This window comes from Cetorhinus maximus, chromosome 5 (assembly GCF_964194155.1).
Source record: "Cetorhinus maximus chromosome 5, sCetMax3.hap1.1, whole genome shotgun sequence".
In the NCBI taxonomy this organism is placed as follows: Eukaryota; Metazoa; Chordata; class Chondrichthyes; order Lamniformes; family Cetorhinidae; genus Cetorhinus; species Cetorhinus maximus.
In genome coordinates, this window is record NC_135883.1 from 150,554,374 (window position 1) to 150,572,293 (window position 17,920).

Consider the following 17,920-nt stretch of genomic DNA (forward strand, 5'->3'; position numbering starts at 1 on the left):
CTTTTATTTTTAATCTCCCAATCACCTCTCCTCTTGCGCTGTTTTCAATCTCCCAATCACCTCTCCTCTCGCGCTGTTTTCAATCTCTCGACTGACTCTCCTCTCGCGCTGTTTTCAGTCACCCAATCACCTCTCCTCTCGCGCTGTTTTCAATCTCCCGACTGTCTCTCCTCTTGCGCTGTTTTCAATCTCCCGACTGACTCTCCTCTCGCGCTGTTTTATAAAAAGGAGGCTGTATGTGGTGGAGGTTTAAGAGCCAAACAGTAATATCCAGGTGGTTAAAGGCACTTTCACAAATGTTGGGACAAAGGGATGAGGTGATGCACAAGAGGCTGTCATTGGAGCATGAGTTTGGGTAAGGCAGGGAAAAGGAGAAATGTAGGGCTAGAGGAGATTCCAGAGATCAGGGATTTGATTAGTGGCAGGAGGCAGGGCTGTCTGCACAGAACTGTCGTCAAAGGCAGGTGGCAGCCTTGATGGGGCCTGCCGTTGCCTTGTAGAAGAGAGTAGTCAGAATATCAAAAGGCTACAGCCTCACTATATGAAATGGCCAAATGAGCAACGGAAATGTTTTGCGTTCGATCTCGCACAGGAAATCCTTACACGTTCCCTGCATTGAACCTGACAGCTGTACACTAACATGCACTAAATTGGCTGGGTTAAGCGATTTTCCATTTGAAAATCGTCTTCTGGCCCTCCCTGGCCCATTAACAAGCCCCTCAAAGAGATTAACAGGCTATTAATTGGAAGAGAGTGGTTTCCCGACTCCCTGCTACCCCAGCTCTCATTTTGAAAATAGGCAAGAGGCACTGACATAGCACCCGGGGCACTATTTTCAAAGTTTGCTAACTCCCCTTCTCAACCCAAAAGGTGATTGGAAATCCAAGCCCAGGTGTCTCCATGAAGGGATTTAAAACCACGGACAAAGTTTTAAACTCCAAGTGTTGGATAATGCAAGATTATTGAGTACTAGGGTGAAGGGCAAACAGAACAAGATTCTTGCAACGGGGATTGCTGAAGAAGTGTAAGTAAGCAGTCTTCATGATGGAGAGGACTCAGGGTCAAAAAGTTAATATTGGAAAATAAAACCAGTTCAGAGGCATTTTAATTTTAACTCAACAGTTCTGCTTAAACTGGACACTCCAGTTTCAATTATTTTAATTATGTACTGAAGAGAAATTCTCCTGCATATATAAGTTGCCTATTCTGGTTAATATTTAGAGTTGCAATATTGAATGATTTGTGCAGTGGTGTTAAGGCAATGCTGACTGAATGACTGTGGAGCTTCAAACTTGAGGATGTGTTTAAGGTTTCTAATGAAAAATGGTAACAGGTTTTATGCCATCGATTGAAATGGGCCTTGATTAACAACTTTTATCCAGTACATGTATAAACAGTTAATGACCCACATAAATTAGTAGGAAACCATGTTCCTATAAGTCATCATTGCAGCTCGTTTGGCAGCTGCTTGAATCTATTGCTGCTTGCTGTTGTACTGTTCAATTATTGGATAAAGGTTTGATCCAAGGGGACCATAACGAGTGTTCTTTGCATAGCATGGTCCCATAGCTGAACACAAATAGATTATGTGTACAAGGGAAATTTTAGTGCAGTTTCAAGTTCTTTGAAGCATGTCCACTTACAATCAGTAGCCCCTGTTCAATTAACCACTTAGGCAGGCCTCTATCAGTCTGTTAGAATTTATTCTGTTCCATGTTATAGTTACTACTAGATCAATGCAAGAGGAGAGTAATTCTTGTAAATGATGGTTTCAAGTTTAATTTTGTAGATGATATCAATAAAACTCATTTGTCCAAGGGGTTCCCATTGGTCATCATTGCACCAGAATGATTTACAATACAGCAAATCATAATCCACAAGTACAGAACCTACATAAAGAGCCAGCAAGCACAAACCTTTTCCAAAATCCAGTCAGTGGCTATCATGTTTTGTTTTGTTAACCCAATCAAAACAAAATCTTTGATACAAAATGGAAGCTTTAAAAAGACAGGCTTGGTACTGACAACCTTCAGCTATCCCAAAGCAACTTACAGCCAAAGAAGTACTTTTGAAATGAAGTCACTGTTGTAATATAGGAAACACGGCAACCAATTTGCACACAGCAAGCTCTCTCAAAGCAGCAATATGATAATGACCCAAGAAGGCTATTTTTTTTTTTAAAAAAGTGATGTTGGTTGAGGCATATGTATTGGCCAGGATACAAAGGATAATTGCAAAAAACTACAGATGCTGGAAATCCAAAACAAAAACAAAAATAAAAATATCTGGAATAACTCAGCAGGTCTGACAGCATCTGCGGAGAGGAATACAGTTAACGTTTCGGGTCCGTATGACTCTTCAACAGAACAAAGGAAAAATAGAAGAGAGGAGAAATATAAGCTGGTTTAAGGGAGGGTGCGACAGGTAGAGCTGGATAGAGGGCCAGTGATAGGTGGAGATTGCCAGAAGGACAAAGAGGTGTTGACGGTGGTGATATTATCTAAGAAATGTGCTAATAGGTGACATTAAGGGTAGAAAGCAGGCCGAGCAAGGTACAGGTAGCCCTAAGTGGGGGTGAGGTGGGGGGAAGGGATCGAAATAGGCTAAAAGGTAGAGACAATATAGAGATTATAAATATTTTTCTTTTCCCACCTATTTCCATTATTTTTAAATGTATTTCCATCCATTGTTTTATCTCTACCTTTTAGCCTATTTCGATCCCTTCCCCCCACCCCTCCCCCACTAGGGCTATCTGTACCTTGCTCGTCCTGCTTTCTACCCTTAATGTCACCTATTAGCACATTTCTTAGATAATATCACCACCGTCAACACCTCTTTGTCCTTTTGTCTATGACATCTTTTGGCCATCTCTACCTATCACTGGCCCTCTATCCAGCTCTACCTGTCCCACCTCCCCTTAAACCAGTTTATATTTCACCTCTTTTCTATTTTTCCTTTGCTCTGTTGAAGAGTCATATAGACGCGAAACGTTAACTGTATTCCTCTCTGCAGATGCTGTCAGACCTGCTGAGTTTTTCCAGGTATTTTTATTTTTGTGTTACAAAGGATAATTCCCTGATTTTCAAAATAGTGCCTTGGGATTATTCACGATGGGAGACAGGTATTGGTTTAATGTCTCATTTGAAAGACGGCACCTCAGTGCAGCATTTTCATTAACTAGAGATTAACTTTCTTTCTGACCTCCCAGGCTGCACGAATATCAACTTCTGCAAAATGCAATCACAAATCCATTGATTTGATCCTTTATCCCTATCACTTGAAGTCCCATGCGCACATCACTTCCTTCCTCGCCGTTCTACATCAGCTACCTGCCCCTTAACATTAAATTGAAATGCATTTTCAAATGCATCTACAGCCTTACGTACAACCCCATAAGGCCCATCAGAAACCCCCATCAGATTTCCAGCATCCGCAGTATTTTATTTTTATCCCATAAGGCCCTTTGTCACTAAGGGCAGTGGGAACCTGCCAAATTCAAAGAGCCAAAGCCTTCAGCCTCCTTGGCTCTCAAGAATGCCCTCCTAAAATCTCTAACTGAACGTTCCCCTCAGTTTGCAGGAATCAACTGTTCATCCAGGCTATTAGTTATTCCTTCCAAACTGCCCCTCCATGTCTTGGATTCTACTTCTGTTTACTTCCACATATGAAGCCCCTTGGGATTTCAAAAACTATTTTATTTTTAAATAGTGCTAGCATAATGCAAGCTGATGTAGCTGTTGTTAATTAGCTGGACTGAAGAGTAAGGGACTATTCATGGCCTTCAGGAACTTTACTTGATTAGCTCAGAGCCAGACATGTATCTTGCCGCTTTCTTAAGTTGATGGCAGATTTTTTTTAAACCAGGTTTGGTATTGCTCTGTTTATTTCAGTAGCCTGCAAATTGTCAGTTCTGCCATCTGGATCAATTAAAAATCAACTTTATTTTTATTTTCCACATCTCCCTTCCTGTGAGTGGATTTGAGTCCTGTATTATCGCATGGCAACCTGGTTGTGCATTGGTGCATGTCCACACAAGGACTACAAATGGCATGCTGTGTTCATTTATTAGATGGGTGTGCGCTGCAGGCAAAGCTCTCACTAGCACACTGTGGTACTGTGCCTTGGAGGATCTGTGCCCAGTTGACATTTTAAAAATAGTCTTGCAATTGATGGCTCTCCTGCAGAACAAATTAAGCACCGAAAATAGATGCAACAAATAAGTCTGGTTAGGTGATTTCATAAACCTGTTTGCAAAGTGTAAATTGGGCACATCTATATTAAAATTACCTTGCAACTCAACCTTGCGTCTGACTAATATGTGATATAAATACACGTTTATCTTCAAGTCCACGGAATGACATGAACCACATGATTTTCCCTGTCTCAATTACAAAAACGAATCAAGTGAATTACTGCCCTAGGTATGCTCATGCCCACATTTGCATACAGTCGTATGGAAACACTATGCAACCTAAGTAACTACGATGAATAAATCTCACTCATCTCTTTCTGTTTAGCTAACTTTGCAGGAAATACAGATCACTTTACATATGTAGTATTGTACAGCAACGTGACAGCTGGCTTTTTGTGCTAGTACTCGTCCTCTGTTGCCAGAGCTGCTTTGCTAAACCAGAAAGCATCAAATAGCTTGTAGAAGCCTTTGAGAAGTAGATTTGTCAAAAAGTTCCAAATGCATCATAATTTACATCTTAGTATTGTTGTAATATGCCTTGAAGGGATAGAAGCATGCCATCACTTTAAGGGAAGTGTGTCATGTCATCCAGCCTCAGTTTCACTTCAGCCTGGAGCAGAGCACAGACAGACACAGCTCTGACGTCTTCAAGCTTTCCATCCATGTATATATGTTCATATGTGCCTGTTCTTAATAAATGGACCCACAATGTGTTTGCACAGTTCCTTATGAGCAGTTGGTGTCTTTATACCATTGCAACGCACACAAGTATCTGATCAATGACTGACAGATTAGTATCTTCGGGAGTATTTTCATTAACAAATAAAAGGTACTTAAATGTCTTAGGGGATGGAAAGGAAGGAGAGTGCACTGTGGAAAGGAATTTCTACCTGCTAGATGCCAGGCATTTTGTTTATAAGAGGGTCTTTGGTGTGCATATTTGCTAGCTTGCTAAGTTAACTGCCAAATAAATCTGGAATGACAGCACATCATATCGTGACCAGGCTTGCTCATTCAGGAAGGCGCCAGCACCCTGCAATTGGGCAGGTGGTCATTTACTATGCACACCAATTTTTCAAAAACAAAAAAAAATAATTTCATGGAATGTGGGGGCTGCTGGCAAGACCAGCATTTATTGCCCATCTCTATCCACCTTCAGGATTTAATGCTGAGCTGCATTCTTGAACCACTGCAGTCCATGTGGTGTAGATACACCCATGGGGCTATTCAGGAAGAAGCTCCAGATTTGACCCAGCGACATTGAAAGAATAAAGCCAGCATGACACACGATTTGGAGAGGAACGAGTGGCTTTACAGTTTCTGGTCTTACACTCAAAATGCAGATGGCCCGTTTAAAGTGGCTTTAACTATGTAAGGAGCACCAGCACAATTCTTGCTTCAATCAAAACGCCTAACATATTTCACAGAGAGTGGAATTGGGGTGTGCTGGGTGGGAGGAGTCATATAGGAATGCACAAGACACAAATTTGAGTCTTCAGGTTACTATTTGCATGTTCAAATGAAAAAAGATGAACTGCCAGCTAGTAATTGAAAGCTTAATCCAAAAAGAGTAAAAGTTCCACTGTTGTACACAGTGGGAGAATTTCAAATGTCACAATCACAAAGAACAGCTCACAATACAAGATAGGCCAAAGGGCATGTCTTGAACTGCAAGTCACAAGTTTCACGTCTCGTGAGCAAGCCTATAAAGGTCGATAACTGGGACATTTTGGAGACGACTAAAATCAGTCCTTTATTTCTGATAAATTCTTGTATTTTTAATTTCAAGCACTGAAAATGGAAAAGCAGTATAAAATTTAAATGGAAAGAGATTGCAGAACTTGATGATAGAGGAGGATCTGGTGTTCTGGTACATGAATCACAAAAAGTTAGTATGCAGGTACAGCAAGTGATTAGGAAAGCAAATGGAACATTGGTGTTTATTGCAAGGGGAATGGGATATAAAAGTAGAAAAGTTTTACTGCAGCTACACAGGGTCTTGGTGCGACCACACCTGGAATACTGTGTACAGTTTTGGCCTCCTTATTTGATCGGAAAGGATATAATTGCGTTAGAAGCATTTCAGAGAAGGTTCACTTGACTCATTCCTAGGATGAAGGGCTTAACCTCAAGGTGGAACAGGTTGGGCCTATACCCATTGGAGTTCAGAAGAACGAGAGGTGATCTTATTGATACATGTAAGACCCCGAGGGGACTTGACAGGGTAGATACCGGGAGGAAGTTTCCACTCGTGGGCGAGACTAGAACTAGGGGACATAGTTTAAGAATAAGAGGTCTCTCTTTTAAGGCTGAGGAGAAATTTTTTTCTCTGACAGTCATTAGAATGTGAAGTTCTCGTTCCCAGAAAGCAGTGGAGGCTGGGTCATTGAATTTATTCAAGGCTGATTTAGATAGCTTTTTGATAGACAAGGGAGTCAAGGGTTATAGGGGGATAGACAGGAATGGAGTTGAGACTACAACCAGATCAGCTATAATCTTATTGAATGGTGGAGCAGGCTCAAAGGCTGAATGGTATACTTCTACTCTGATGTTCTTAATTTCCTTTCAAATTTAAGCAAACCAGCTACCAAACCCAAAATTTACCCACTGTTTTCTCAAGAGAAGTCAGACCTAAAGAATTTTTTTCCGCATAGTACGCTTGAAATCAGTACCCATGCTACATCTTGTGGATATTATTTGGGTTGGGCCTATTCCCATCAGCCAAAAAAGAACGCATTACTTGGGTTTTGCTTCCCTTAAGTGGACCTGGGTCATCCTTATGTATTGCTGCAAGCCTATATTCTTTATATTGCAGCAAATATAAGTCTTCTCATTCCTAGTTAGGATGCTGAAAAGAAGCTACGGAGTACCTGACATAGTTAGAACGAAAGTCCGAGGGTCACCATTTAGCCGACTCAGGCCATACGCCAATCTAGTGTTTACTCAAAGCAAGATCAAAACTGTCTTCATGAGTATAACCTTTGATGTTCTATACAGATTTTCATGAAACTGATTGACACACTGGCTGAAAATTGGATTGACGACAAAGCAGGAGATAATAGAAGGAAAACAATAGTCAGGTGGCATTGACAGGTCTAGAGAGATCTTTTCTGTCTCCCTTGCTATATCTAATATTCACAATGATATTTAACCATCAAATGATATTATGGCATACAGCAATACAGTAGGATTAGCCAAGCCTTGGCTAAATTAATGTAATTTACTGAGTTAGATAAAGAAATGGCAGATGGATTTCAAGTGGCTAAATGTTAACTCACAGAGCCTAACACAAAACAAGTTTTATTTTCATCTGTTTTATTAGCAAAGGGAAAATAATTGAGTGCAGCTATCAACCGTTCACATCATGTGGTTAGATTTAATTAAAGAGTGGGGTGCACGTTCAGGGCATTGATTTGTCGAGGCTACAAATTGATGAGTTAAATTGATAAGGTTTCGGAAAGACTTGCTGAGCATAAAGTTGGTAAGTCACCAGGGTGGGATGCATCCAAATATACTGTGGGAAGTAAGGGAGGAAATTACAAAGGTATGCTACATAATCTTCCAATCATCCTTAGATACAGGGCTGATGCCAGAAGACTGGAGAATTGCAAATGATATACCCTAGTTCCAAAAAGGATGCAAGGGCAGGCTAGGCAGTTTATCCTCAGTGATGGGAAAGCTTTTAGAAACAATAATCCGGGATAAGATAATAACCACTTGGGCAAGTGTTGATTAATTAAGAAAGGCCAGTATGGATATGTTAAAGGCAAATCATGTTTAACTAACTTGATTTGAGTTTTTTGAATAGGTAACAGAGGGTGGATGAGGGTAATACAGTAGATGTGGCGTACAGGTTCTTCCAAAATGACCTTTGAAGTGCGATTTCTGCTTTTAAGAGATGGCAGCGCATTAGTACAACAACACAATGTGCTCCAACTGTGACTGCAGGATACAGGTTTCACTCTTCACCTCCAAAGCCACTATTAGTGATCTTAGCTATGCTAACATGGGGAGAGTCAAAGGTTATGAATCAAGGAATCAAGAGTTATGGGGAAAAGACAGGAAAGTGGAGTTAAGAATTATCAAATCAGCCATGATCTCATTGAATGGCGGAGCAGACTCGATGGGCCAAATGGCCTACTTCTACGTCTTACGGTCAAAGCAAATTGGACAAAGTATCTAGGGTGGCTGACCTTATAGCCAGCTGATAACAGTTTCAGCTAAGTACCATGCAACCATGGAAAGAAAGGAGGGATTTCATACTGACACACAAACGTCAATAAGGTTACTGCTGGCAGTTGACTATAAATAGAGTTTTAGTGACTATAGATTAGCATTCAAGCTGAGTGCAGCATGTTCTGTACTGTGTTACTGGCATAACTCCAGGAAAATGTATTTTATGAGTTACACCAACATAACAGCCACTCCCTGCCTTGAATATCAAAGTGCTTTTTTTTAAAATAAAAGCTTTACCAAACTTCAAAAGCTAAGAAATAAATTACATTCTTAATATTTACCTAGCAACTTAGTTTAACATTTCCAGGCTCAGAAAATTCCTTCTACAATTATTGCAACAGAACGCCGAACTGTCAACACAAATAATGCTGCTAAAATGCTTTTAGTGCAACTTGGAGTTCATAAGACACAATTGATTGTTCAGTGTCACCCTTCTATTGTCCAGAATCGATGAATAATTGCAAGAATACAAACTTAAGAGTTATGGTTATGTTACACTTGTCGTTCATGAATTAACCTGCTCAAACTAAAGTCACTTTAGATTGGTTCCGTTAAGAGTAAATGTAGCAACAATATATTTGTTTAATAATGCCAACCAAAAGGGGATGATAGATGTTCCAAAATTACTGATTTAGGCTAGGTTTTCAGGCATACAGGAAGCAGAATGAAAATTCCTTACATTATCCAACAGAATTTTTCCCCTCAAGCTCAATTCTCAAATAATGTCTGTCTTTACCACTGGAGTTCCTGAAATTGGTCCCACTAACTTCCTGAAAAAAATTGATTTTAGAGGCCACAATCTGGTCCCCTCATGGCTGCCTAATGGTTCTCCCAGATGATTTAATCACTTGTCAATGAAAAAATTCAGCAGCAATTTTTGAAAAAAAAAAGCTAATTTTAAAACAAAATTCTGCCCATAATGTACAAAGCTTAAGTGCAACTCCCAAACTAAAAACTCCATTCAGATATAGGGAGCAACACTGAATAAATTTATAATCTGGTTTCCCTGACCCAACGCTTGGCATTGTGATAAACAACATTGTTATGCCAATTACAGCATGCATAAAATCGGCAGATAGGTAGCCTATTAGGTCTTGGAAAACAAGTCTGAACTTTGCTTTTACTATTCATTCACAAGATGTCAGCGTTGCTGGAAAAGACAACATTTATTGCCCTTCCAAAGGTGGAAGTAAGCTGGAGTCTCTGTGATGGTGGCAAATAATTCTCAGTACTATTGGGAGATAGTTCCAGGATTTTGACCCAGTCACGATGAACATTTACAAATCAGAATAGCGTGCGACTTGGAAGTGGTCTTGTGCCCTTGAGCTTACTCCTTTGTACTTTTAGGCATTAGGGGTAATGGGTTTGGAAGATGCTACTTGTGTACTTTTCAAAAAGGCAAGTCTTTTTCAATAGGCAAGTTTGTTTTGGCAAAATAAGTAATGAAGAATTATAAAAAAGAGCAGTGCCGTGTATTATAGCGTAATTCTGCTACTTGACTCCAATGGTGTTTTGGAGTTCTATATACTTGTGTTCCAATGTCATTTTGCCAAAATTGTAAAGATATACAGTAACTATATTACCAGTATTTGTGCTAAGTTGCTTAAATATTCTGACAGTTTGTACTGCAACAGATGTTACCGTACTAGCTGCAAAAAAACAATGTACAAAGGCTATCTGGGAATGTGACATTCTAAAGTCGCATCACTTGACATTCCTCAACTGCAAGGTAGGCAAACTATCGGCTCCCAGGTCTCGCCTCTTATCCAAGAGATGTGCAAAAGCTATCTTGCTTCACTTTCCTCATAATTTATCCTTTCCAACATTCTTGGAGAGGGGGCTATGAATGTGTTTTCCTTTTTGTTGTCCTTTTTGCTAGAAGATTAAACCAATTATGCAGTAAAAGGAAATCACTGACAAACAAATTTATGGTTGCTTTTAATTATCAATTTTAAAACAAACTTCAAGAACATTGGCCAAGTGTTGCATTTCCCTCCCCCTTTTTGATACATGCCTTCCTTATCCAGGTTTCTGGAGGTAATGTCGTATACTCAAGAAAATTCTTGCCCTCCAAGGTGATGAGTGCAAATCCTTAAGGAACAAATTCCACTTTATGCACCCAGTGTCAATATCCAAGTACAGCATGAGACAAACGAAAGCTCACTTTCATTCAGACACAATGATGTGCCTTAACCAGCCTGCTCTTTATACGGACTATTTCCATTTTGCACACTATTCATGTGGTCTCGGAGACTGCTGAATTTTACTGAACTTAAGATCTTTACCTACTGGGAAACTAGCGGAGTTCATTTGACATTAAAGTCAGATTAGAATAAAACAAGGCCTATCTCGAGTGAACCTATTTGTTGATAACAGTGCAATGATCTAAGGTCCAAAGTAACAGCTCGTGTCTCCTTACCACAGATCTTTAATGGTGCCTCCAATTCCAAAAGGATAGGTTGGCTGAGAAAGATCTCTCTTGATTTTATACATAGGCCTCGAACTTCAGCCTCGGTCATCTGTACAATTTTTCCAGGGCGGCATCCTCGTACTGAAAGAGAGTAAGAAATAAATTTTGTAATCAGAATTTTAGAGCATGGAGGAGACTATTCAGTTGATTGGTAGCTCTCAAAGACCTACTGACAGCCTCATTCCCCCACCACTTCCCCTTAACCTGGCATTTTTTCTTTTTTAAATACTTATTTACAACATGTTTAGAAGTTACGGATTTTTCTTCCACTACAGTTTCTAGAAAAATTACATGCCCTAACAGTTGTGTACACAAAAAGAATTCACCATTTTTTGTTGTTTTCCTGATGTTCATAGGGCAGGTGGTGGCATAGTGGTATTGTATTGGACTGGAAATCCAGAGACCCCAGGTAATGCTCTGGAGGCCTGGGTTGGAATCCCACCACAGCAGATGGTGGAATTTGAATTCAATAAAAATCTGGAATTAAAAGTCTGATGATGACCATGAAACCATTGCCAATTGTTGTAAAAACCCATCTGGTTCACTACTGTCCTTCAGGGAAGGAAATCTGCCGTCCTTACCTGGTCTGGCTTACATGTGACTCCAGACCCACAGCAATGTGGTTGACTCTCAAATGCCTTCTGAACAAGAGCAATAAATGCTGGCCCAGCCAGCAACACCTACATCCCATGAATTAATAAAAAAAAATATATGCCTTCTGGTTTTTGACTCTGACCAGTAGAAATAGTTGCCACTATTTACCTATTGGAAAGCCTTCAAATTTAAATTCTCCTCAATCTTCACTGTTCTACTGAAGAGAGCCCTAGTTTCCTTAATGTTCCATAGCTGAATACTTACATCTGTCCTATCATTTTGGCAAATTCTCCATCTCCTACACACTCTCCAGAACCTCAACAACATTCATTAAGGCGGCTGTCCAAAATGAGATGTAATATTCTAACTGCAGCCTAACAAACATTGTGTACAGTCTAACTATACCTTTACTTTTGTACTTGATCTCTTTTTATAAAACCCAAGATCCCTTTTTTTTAAACTAAGGCAGTATAGTTCTCCCATTTTTACACCATGGCAACATCAGTGATTTGAAAACATACTCACTTTCCATTTAGGAACTGTAATTTTAAAATTGTTAGATACTTCTATCCACCTTCCATGCTCACACAAAACTCATGGGGAAAGAACAATGGGCGTCACTTCTCTCAATGCTGCTTCACAATAGCAATCACACAATCCCATGATTTGTAATGGGGACAGCCGTATGTAATAACCGTTTAACAATACATTAAAGTAGTTATTGACAGTGTAATTATACACACACTATATAATTATGCATATGGCAATACAGCACAGGTGCCATATCAATGTGAAAGACAAATTTAAAACACTATGCAGTACATACGATTTGCTGTGAAGCCTCCTTCTCATGAGTGAATATATTATAACCTCTATTTTGGAGTTGTCCATTATTTTCTTCTGTTTGAACACAAGAAATAGGAGCAAGTATAGGCTATTTGGCCCCTCAAGCCTGCTCTGCCTTTCATTAAGATCTTCTACTTCAGCTACACCTTCCCAGATTACCCCTACACCCATGATTTTAATATTCAAAAATCTATCAATCTTAGACTTGAATATATTCAACGACTGAGCACTTACAGCTCTCTGATGCCATGAACAGTTTGCTCATCCACCTTGAGCAACACAACAGCAAGAACTTTATTCCTATTGAATATGGACAAAGGCTGAAGCTACTCCAGCACCGCACACAGAAATAGGCGGTGACCATTTGGCCCCTCGAGCCTGCTCCTCCATTCAATAAGATCATGGCTGATCTGGCCTTAACCCTCAACTCCCTTGTTAATCTAAAATCTGTCTAACTCAATGACGTGGCCATTGCTCTCTGGGTAAAAGAATTCCCAACACTAATGACCCGCAAAAAAAAAACCTTCTCATCTCCGTCTTAAATGGAAGACCCCTTATTTTGAAACCGTGCCCCCTCATTCTAGATTCCCCCATGAGGGGAAACATCCTCTTAGCACCAACCCTGTCAAACCCCCTCAGAATCTTATATTTCAATAAGATCACCTCTCATTCTTCTAAACTCCAATGAGTATAGGCCCAACTTTTTTTTAAAAATTCCTTCTACGGGATGTGGGCTTCGCTGACTAGGCCAGCATTTATTGCCCATCCATAATTGCACTTGAGAAGATGGTGGTGGAAGGCTTCCTTCTTAAACTGCTTCAGTCACTGTGGTGTAGGCACACCCACAGTGCTGTTAGGGAGGGCATTCCAGGATTTTGACTAGGCGACAGTGAAGGAATGACGACATATTTCCAAATCAGGACGGTGAGTGACATGGAGGGGAACTTTCAGGTGGTGGTGTTCCCATGTGTCTGCTGACCTTGTCCTAGATGGTAGCTGTCAACCTTTCCTCAGAAAACAAAACCCCCATCCCAGGAATCAGCTCTTCACCAACCTGACTTGTTGCCTGACCACTACCTATCCCGAAGGATTGTTTCCTGGGTCAAACTTTCCAAGTAACTTCCCCTTGCCTGGTACCCCGCACCTCGAACTCAAGTTCAACAATTCGAAGCTGCAGTTCATCAAGATGCAGACAATTAACTGTAGATGTAGCTATCTGGGATCATGTTCTCCTTTTACCCTTTATTTTTGGTGTCTCGGCTCACATCTGCCCTACAGCCAAAGGAGAAGTGAAGTGAAGAGTCTGGTAGGTAAGTTAAATTTACTGCAGTGCCCATCTTTTAACAATATTGCCTTTTAAAAATCCTACAAAAATTCCAGATACTCATGCATTAAGGATGACAAAAAGCACAGACCAGGGAGCAAGGAAAGGAAGAATACCACCCGAGGTACAGGTGTACCCGTGTTTTTTAATTCCTTCATGGGATACGCTAGGCCAGCATTTATTGCCCATTCCTAATTTCCCTTGAGAGGGTGGTGGTGAGCTGCCTTCTTGAACCACTACAGTTCACGTGATGTGGGTACACCCACAGTGCTGTTAGGGAAGGTGTTGCAGAAATTTGATCCAGCAAGTGAAGGAACTGCAATATTTTTACAACTTGGGATGGTGAGTGGCTTGGAGGGGAACTTCCAGATGGTGGCGTTCTCATGCATCTGCTGCCCTTGCCCTTCTAGGTTGTAGAGTTTGCGGGTTTGGAAGGTGCTGTCGAAGGAACCTTTGCGAGTTGCTGTAGTGCATCTTGTAGGTGGTACACACTGCTGCCACTGTACATCGGTGGTGGAGGGAGCGGATGTTGAAGGCGGTGGATGGGGCGCCAATCAAGCGGGCTTTGTCCCGGATGGTGTCAAGCTTCTTGAGCATTGTTGGAGCTACACTCATCCAGGCAAGTGGAGAGTATTCCATCACACTCCTGGCTTGTACCTTGTAGATGGTGGACAGGCTTTGGAGAATCAGGAGGCAAGTTATTCGTTGCAGGATTCCTAGCCTCTGACCTGCTCTTGTAGCCACAGTATTTAATGGCTAGTCCAGTTCAGTTTCTGGTCAATGGTAAACCCAAGGATGTTGTAGAATTAGCAAAAGCCTTGGAATAATTTTTGAGAGTAAAAGTCATGGGGAAATTATTTTTGTCGTTAGCATTCCCTTGTTTTTAAAGAAAAAAATCAACAATCATCCCCACAGACCACATCAGCAAATAAACAGGTAGCTTCCCAGAGCATCTCCATTACAAAATACTGGAAGCTCAACTTCAAACTAAGCAGAGGACCAACACTTGCTACAAGCATTTCTGGGACAAGGCGGCTTCTGAAGAGTCCAAGAGCTGATTTCAAATCATCCCCAATGATGCCACTCTGGGATGTCCAGAGCAGTCCTCTGTCAGTGGCATCAATGAAGTGATCTAGAAGTGAACGAGACCTTAATGCTCTGCACGCCAACAGAAATATTTATCAATCACTTACAGTCAAATACATTTTGTGAATTTTGTGTTTTCTTTAAAAGTCGGGAATTACTTTGGGGGGTGGGGAGGGGGAAGAAGTCACTCCAAAACTTTCTATCCCCTGTAGGAAATGGTGTATACCATGTAGGGAAAGAAGAAAGCTAAATGGTATGTTCAGAAACCACACAAGCAAGATCCATTTTAAGGAGACACAAGTGATTTTTTGAAAAGAATTTGGTCAGCGAAGGGTTATTTTTCTCAATCAGTTCATTTTCTGCAGATACTTTATTTTGGTTCTCAAATAATATTGCATTGTGTTTTACTTGAAAAGTTTACAGGATGATTGAGTTAGCATTGTGTGAAGCTGTTGGTCAAATACAAACTTCAGGACTCTTCAAGCACAGTTCCCATAATATTTGAACAAAAACAGAGCAGAAATCCTATCATGTCTTCATTCACTGTGATGACAAATCCAAGAAAATCAGGAGAGGATGCTTTCTCTTTTAGAGGTCAATAATTCATATAACGCACCCAGGTTGCATCAAGGGGTTTTATTTTAGAGGTCTGATGTAAACTGTAACTAAATGCCATGTTGGCAATACTATTTTATTGCATGTAGATAACTTCACAACTAAGTGTTCATTTGGCTTAGTGGTAGCACTCTTGCCCGAGTCAAAGGTGTGGGTTGAAGTCTTGAAACTTCAGCAGATAATCAGGGCTGTTAATTCTGTACGTCACTGAGCAGAAGGGGTGTTAAATCACACTTGACATGTTAAGATCCCATAATATTATGCAGAGAAGAGCAGAAGCTCTTTCTCCAATGTCCTGGCTGATATTAATTAGTCACTGCCGTGCAGAAAACTGTTGTAAGGAAACGCACAAAAACCAGTGACTACTTCAAAGCACTAGAAAGTACCACCAGCAGTGCCTTCACAAGATTCCCCAAATCAGGTGGCAAGGCAGCAGTCAAACAGCAGCATCCTCCCACAAGCCAACTTGCCCAGCATCAAGACACTAATCACTCAAAACCAGCTCCACATGGCAGAACATGTTGTTTGTATGCCTGACACCAAACTCATGAAGCAACTGCTCTAGTTGCAACTTGGTCAGGGCAGGAGACTCCCAGGGGGACAGCAGAAACAATTTGGGTAAAAGCAAAATACCGCGGATGCTGGAAATCTGAAATAAAGACAGAAAATGCTAGAAAAACTCAGCAGGTCTGGCAGCATATATGGAGAGTGTTAACTCTTCTTCACAGCTAAAGAGAAGTAGAAATTTGATAGCTTTTATACCATTTAAGAAGGGGTGGAGCAGATGGAGCAAAGTAGAAATAGTTGGGAGCTCAGGAGAGAAAATGTCATGGACACAGGACAAAGGGAGCGTTAATGGTGGTAAAGACTAAAGGAGGTGCTGATAGTAGCATAAAGGTAAGATAGCAGAAGGTGTTAACAGCAGGACAATGGTCAGCAATCTGTGAAAACAAAACAAATGCAAGTGACAGGTGTGTGGGTGGATGCAGGTGTGTGCGTGCGTGTATGCATGTGAGTGCATGCGGAGGGGAGCAAAAGGATAAAAAAATACATTTTAATATATTAAAAAAATAAAAAATTTTAAATGGATAAAAATGGAGGAGAAAGTTCATGCGCTGATGATGTTGAACTCTATGTTAAGTCTGGAAGGCTGTAAAGTGCCTAATTGGAAGATGAAGTGCTGTTCCTTCAGTTTGTGTTGGACTTCACTGGAACAGGCCAAGGGTGGACATGTGAGCATGAAAGCATGATGATGTGTTGAAATGGCAAGCAACAGGAAGGTCTGGGTCATGCTTACAGACTGTGCGAAGGTGTTCCACAAAGCAGTCATCCAGTCTGCGTTTAGTCTCCCCAATGTAGAGGAGACCACATTGGGAGCAGCGAATGCAGTAGACCAAATTGAAGGAGGTGCAAGTGAAGCGTCGGTTCACCTGAAAGGAGTGTTTGAGGCCTTGGATATTGAGGAGGTGATAAAGGGACAGGTGTTGCACCTTCTGCGATTGCATGGGAAGGTGCCACGGGAAGGGAATGAGGTGTTGGGAGTGTTGGAGGAGTGGACCAGGATGTCACGGAGGTAGCGGTCCCTACGGAATGCTGACAGCGGCGAGGGGGAGGTGTGTTTGGTGGTGGCATCATGCTGGAGTTGGCGGAAATGGCGGAGGATGATCCTTTGAATACAGAGGCTGGCAGGGTGTAAAGTGAAGGCAATGCGGACCTCATCATGGTTCTAGGAGGGAGGGGAAGAGGTGAGAGCAGAGGTGCGGGATATGGGCCGAACACAGTCGAAGGCCCTGCAACCACAGTGGGCGGGGGAGAACCCTTGGTTAAAGAAAAAGCATGACATGTCAGGAGCACCGTTTTGAAAAGTACTGGAACAGATGCGATGGAGGCAGTGGAATTGGAAAACAGGAAGGAGTCCTTACAGGAAGCAGGGTGTGAGGAGCTGCAGTTGAGGTAGCTGAGAGAGCCGGTGGGCTTGTAATGAACAGCTTCCAACCTCAGTCTCCCAACCCCACACAGCCCGGTCTACCTCCTTCCCAAACAGGACTGTCCTGGTAGACACATCAAGCCAGCCAGTTCCTGACGGGCGAGGGCGAGGCGGGGAGGAGGGCGAGTGCAATGAGGATGAGAGGGAGAAAAAGAGATAAAATGTGCACTAAGTGACCTTGGCTTGTGATGCGACACCTCCCGTGCAAAACAAGAAAGCCTCCTGCCTACCTGTTCCCTCAGCAGTGAAGAGTTAACACAATTTAATGTTATTAAAAAGATATTGAAGATGATTTAAGGGAACTCTACTGGTCCAATTTAACTCTGAGCAGGATACAGGCAATTGGAGAAGGATGAAACAAAAATGATGCAACTCAGATGACGAGAAGTTTCAAATCTATAAAATCAAGTTATTGCCTCCTTATTTTCAAAGATAGCACAGTGCTGGCTGCTGATTGTGTTTTTAGTGGTTGGGGGAAACAGAAAGTGAGTATAAATGATAGCATCCTGCTGGTGACTATACATTCCAAGAACTGGAATCTTCCTTTTCCTCAAGAATCAGAAGAGTTCA

The 17,920-nt window shown here is 41.4% G+C and overlaps 1 protein-coding gene across 1 annotated transcript in view; it reads right to left on the reverse strand.

Annotated features, from left to right (window-relative positions):
- LOC144681021 (serine/threonine-protein phosphatase PP1-beta catalytic subunit) overlaps positions 1-17,920 on the reverse strand; it is a 114,081-nt gene that overhangs the window by 50,804 nt on the left and 45,357 nt on the right. The window contains exon 2 of the mRNA XM_078542691.1: positions 10,848-10,979. Within this exon, the coding sequence (XP_078398817.1) occupies positions 10,848-10,979 (132 nt within the window). The remainder of the gene's footprint in view (positions 1-10,847; positions 10,980-17,920) is intronic.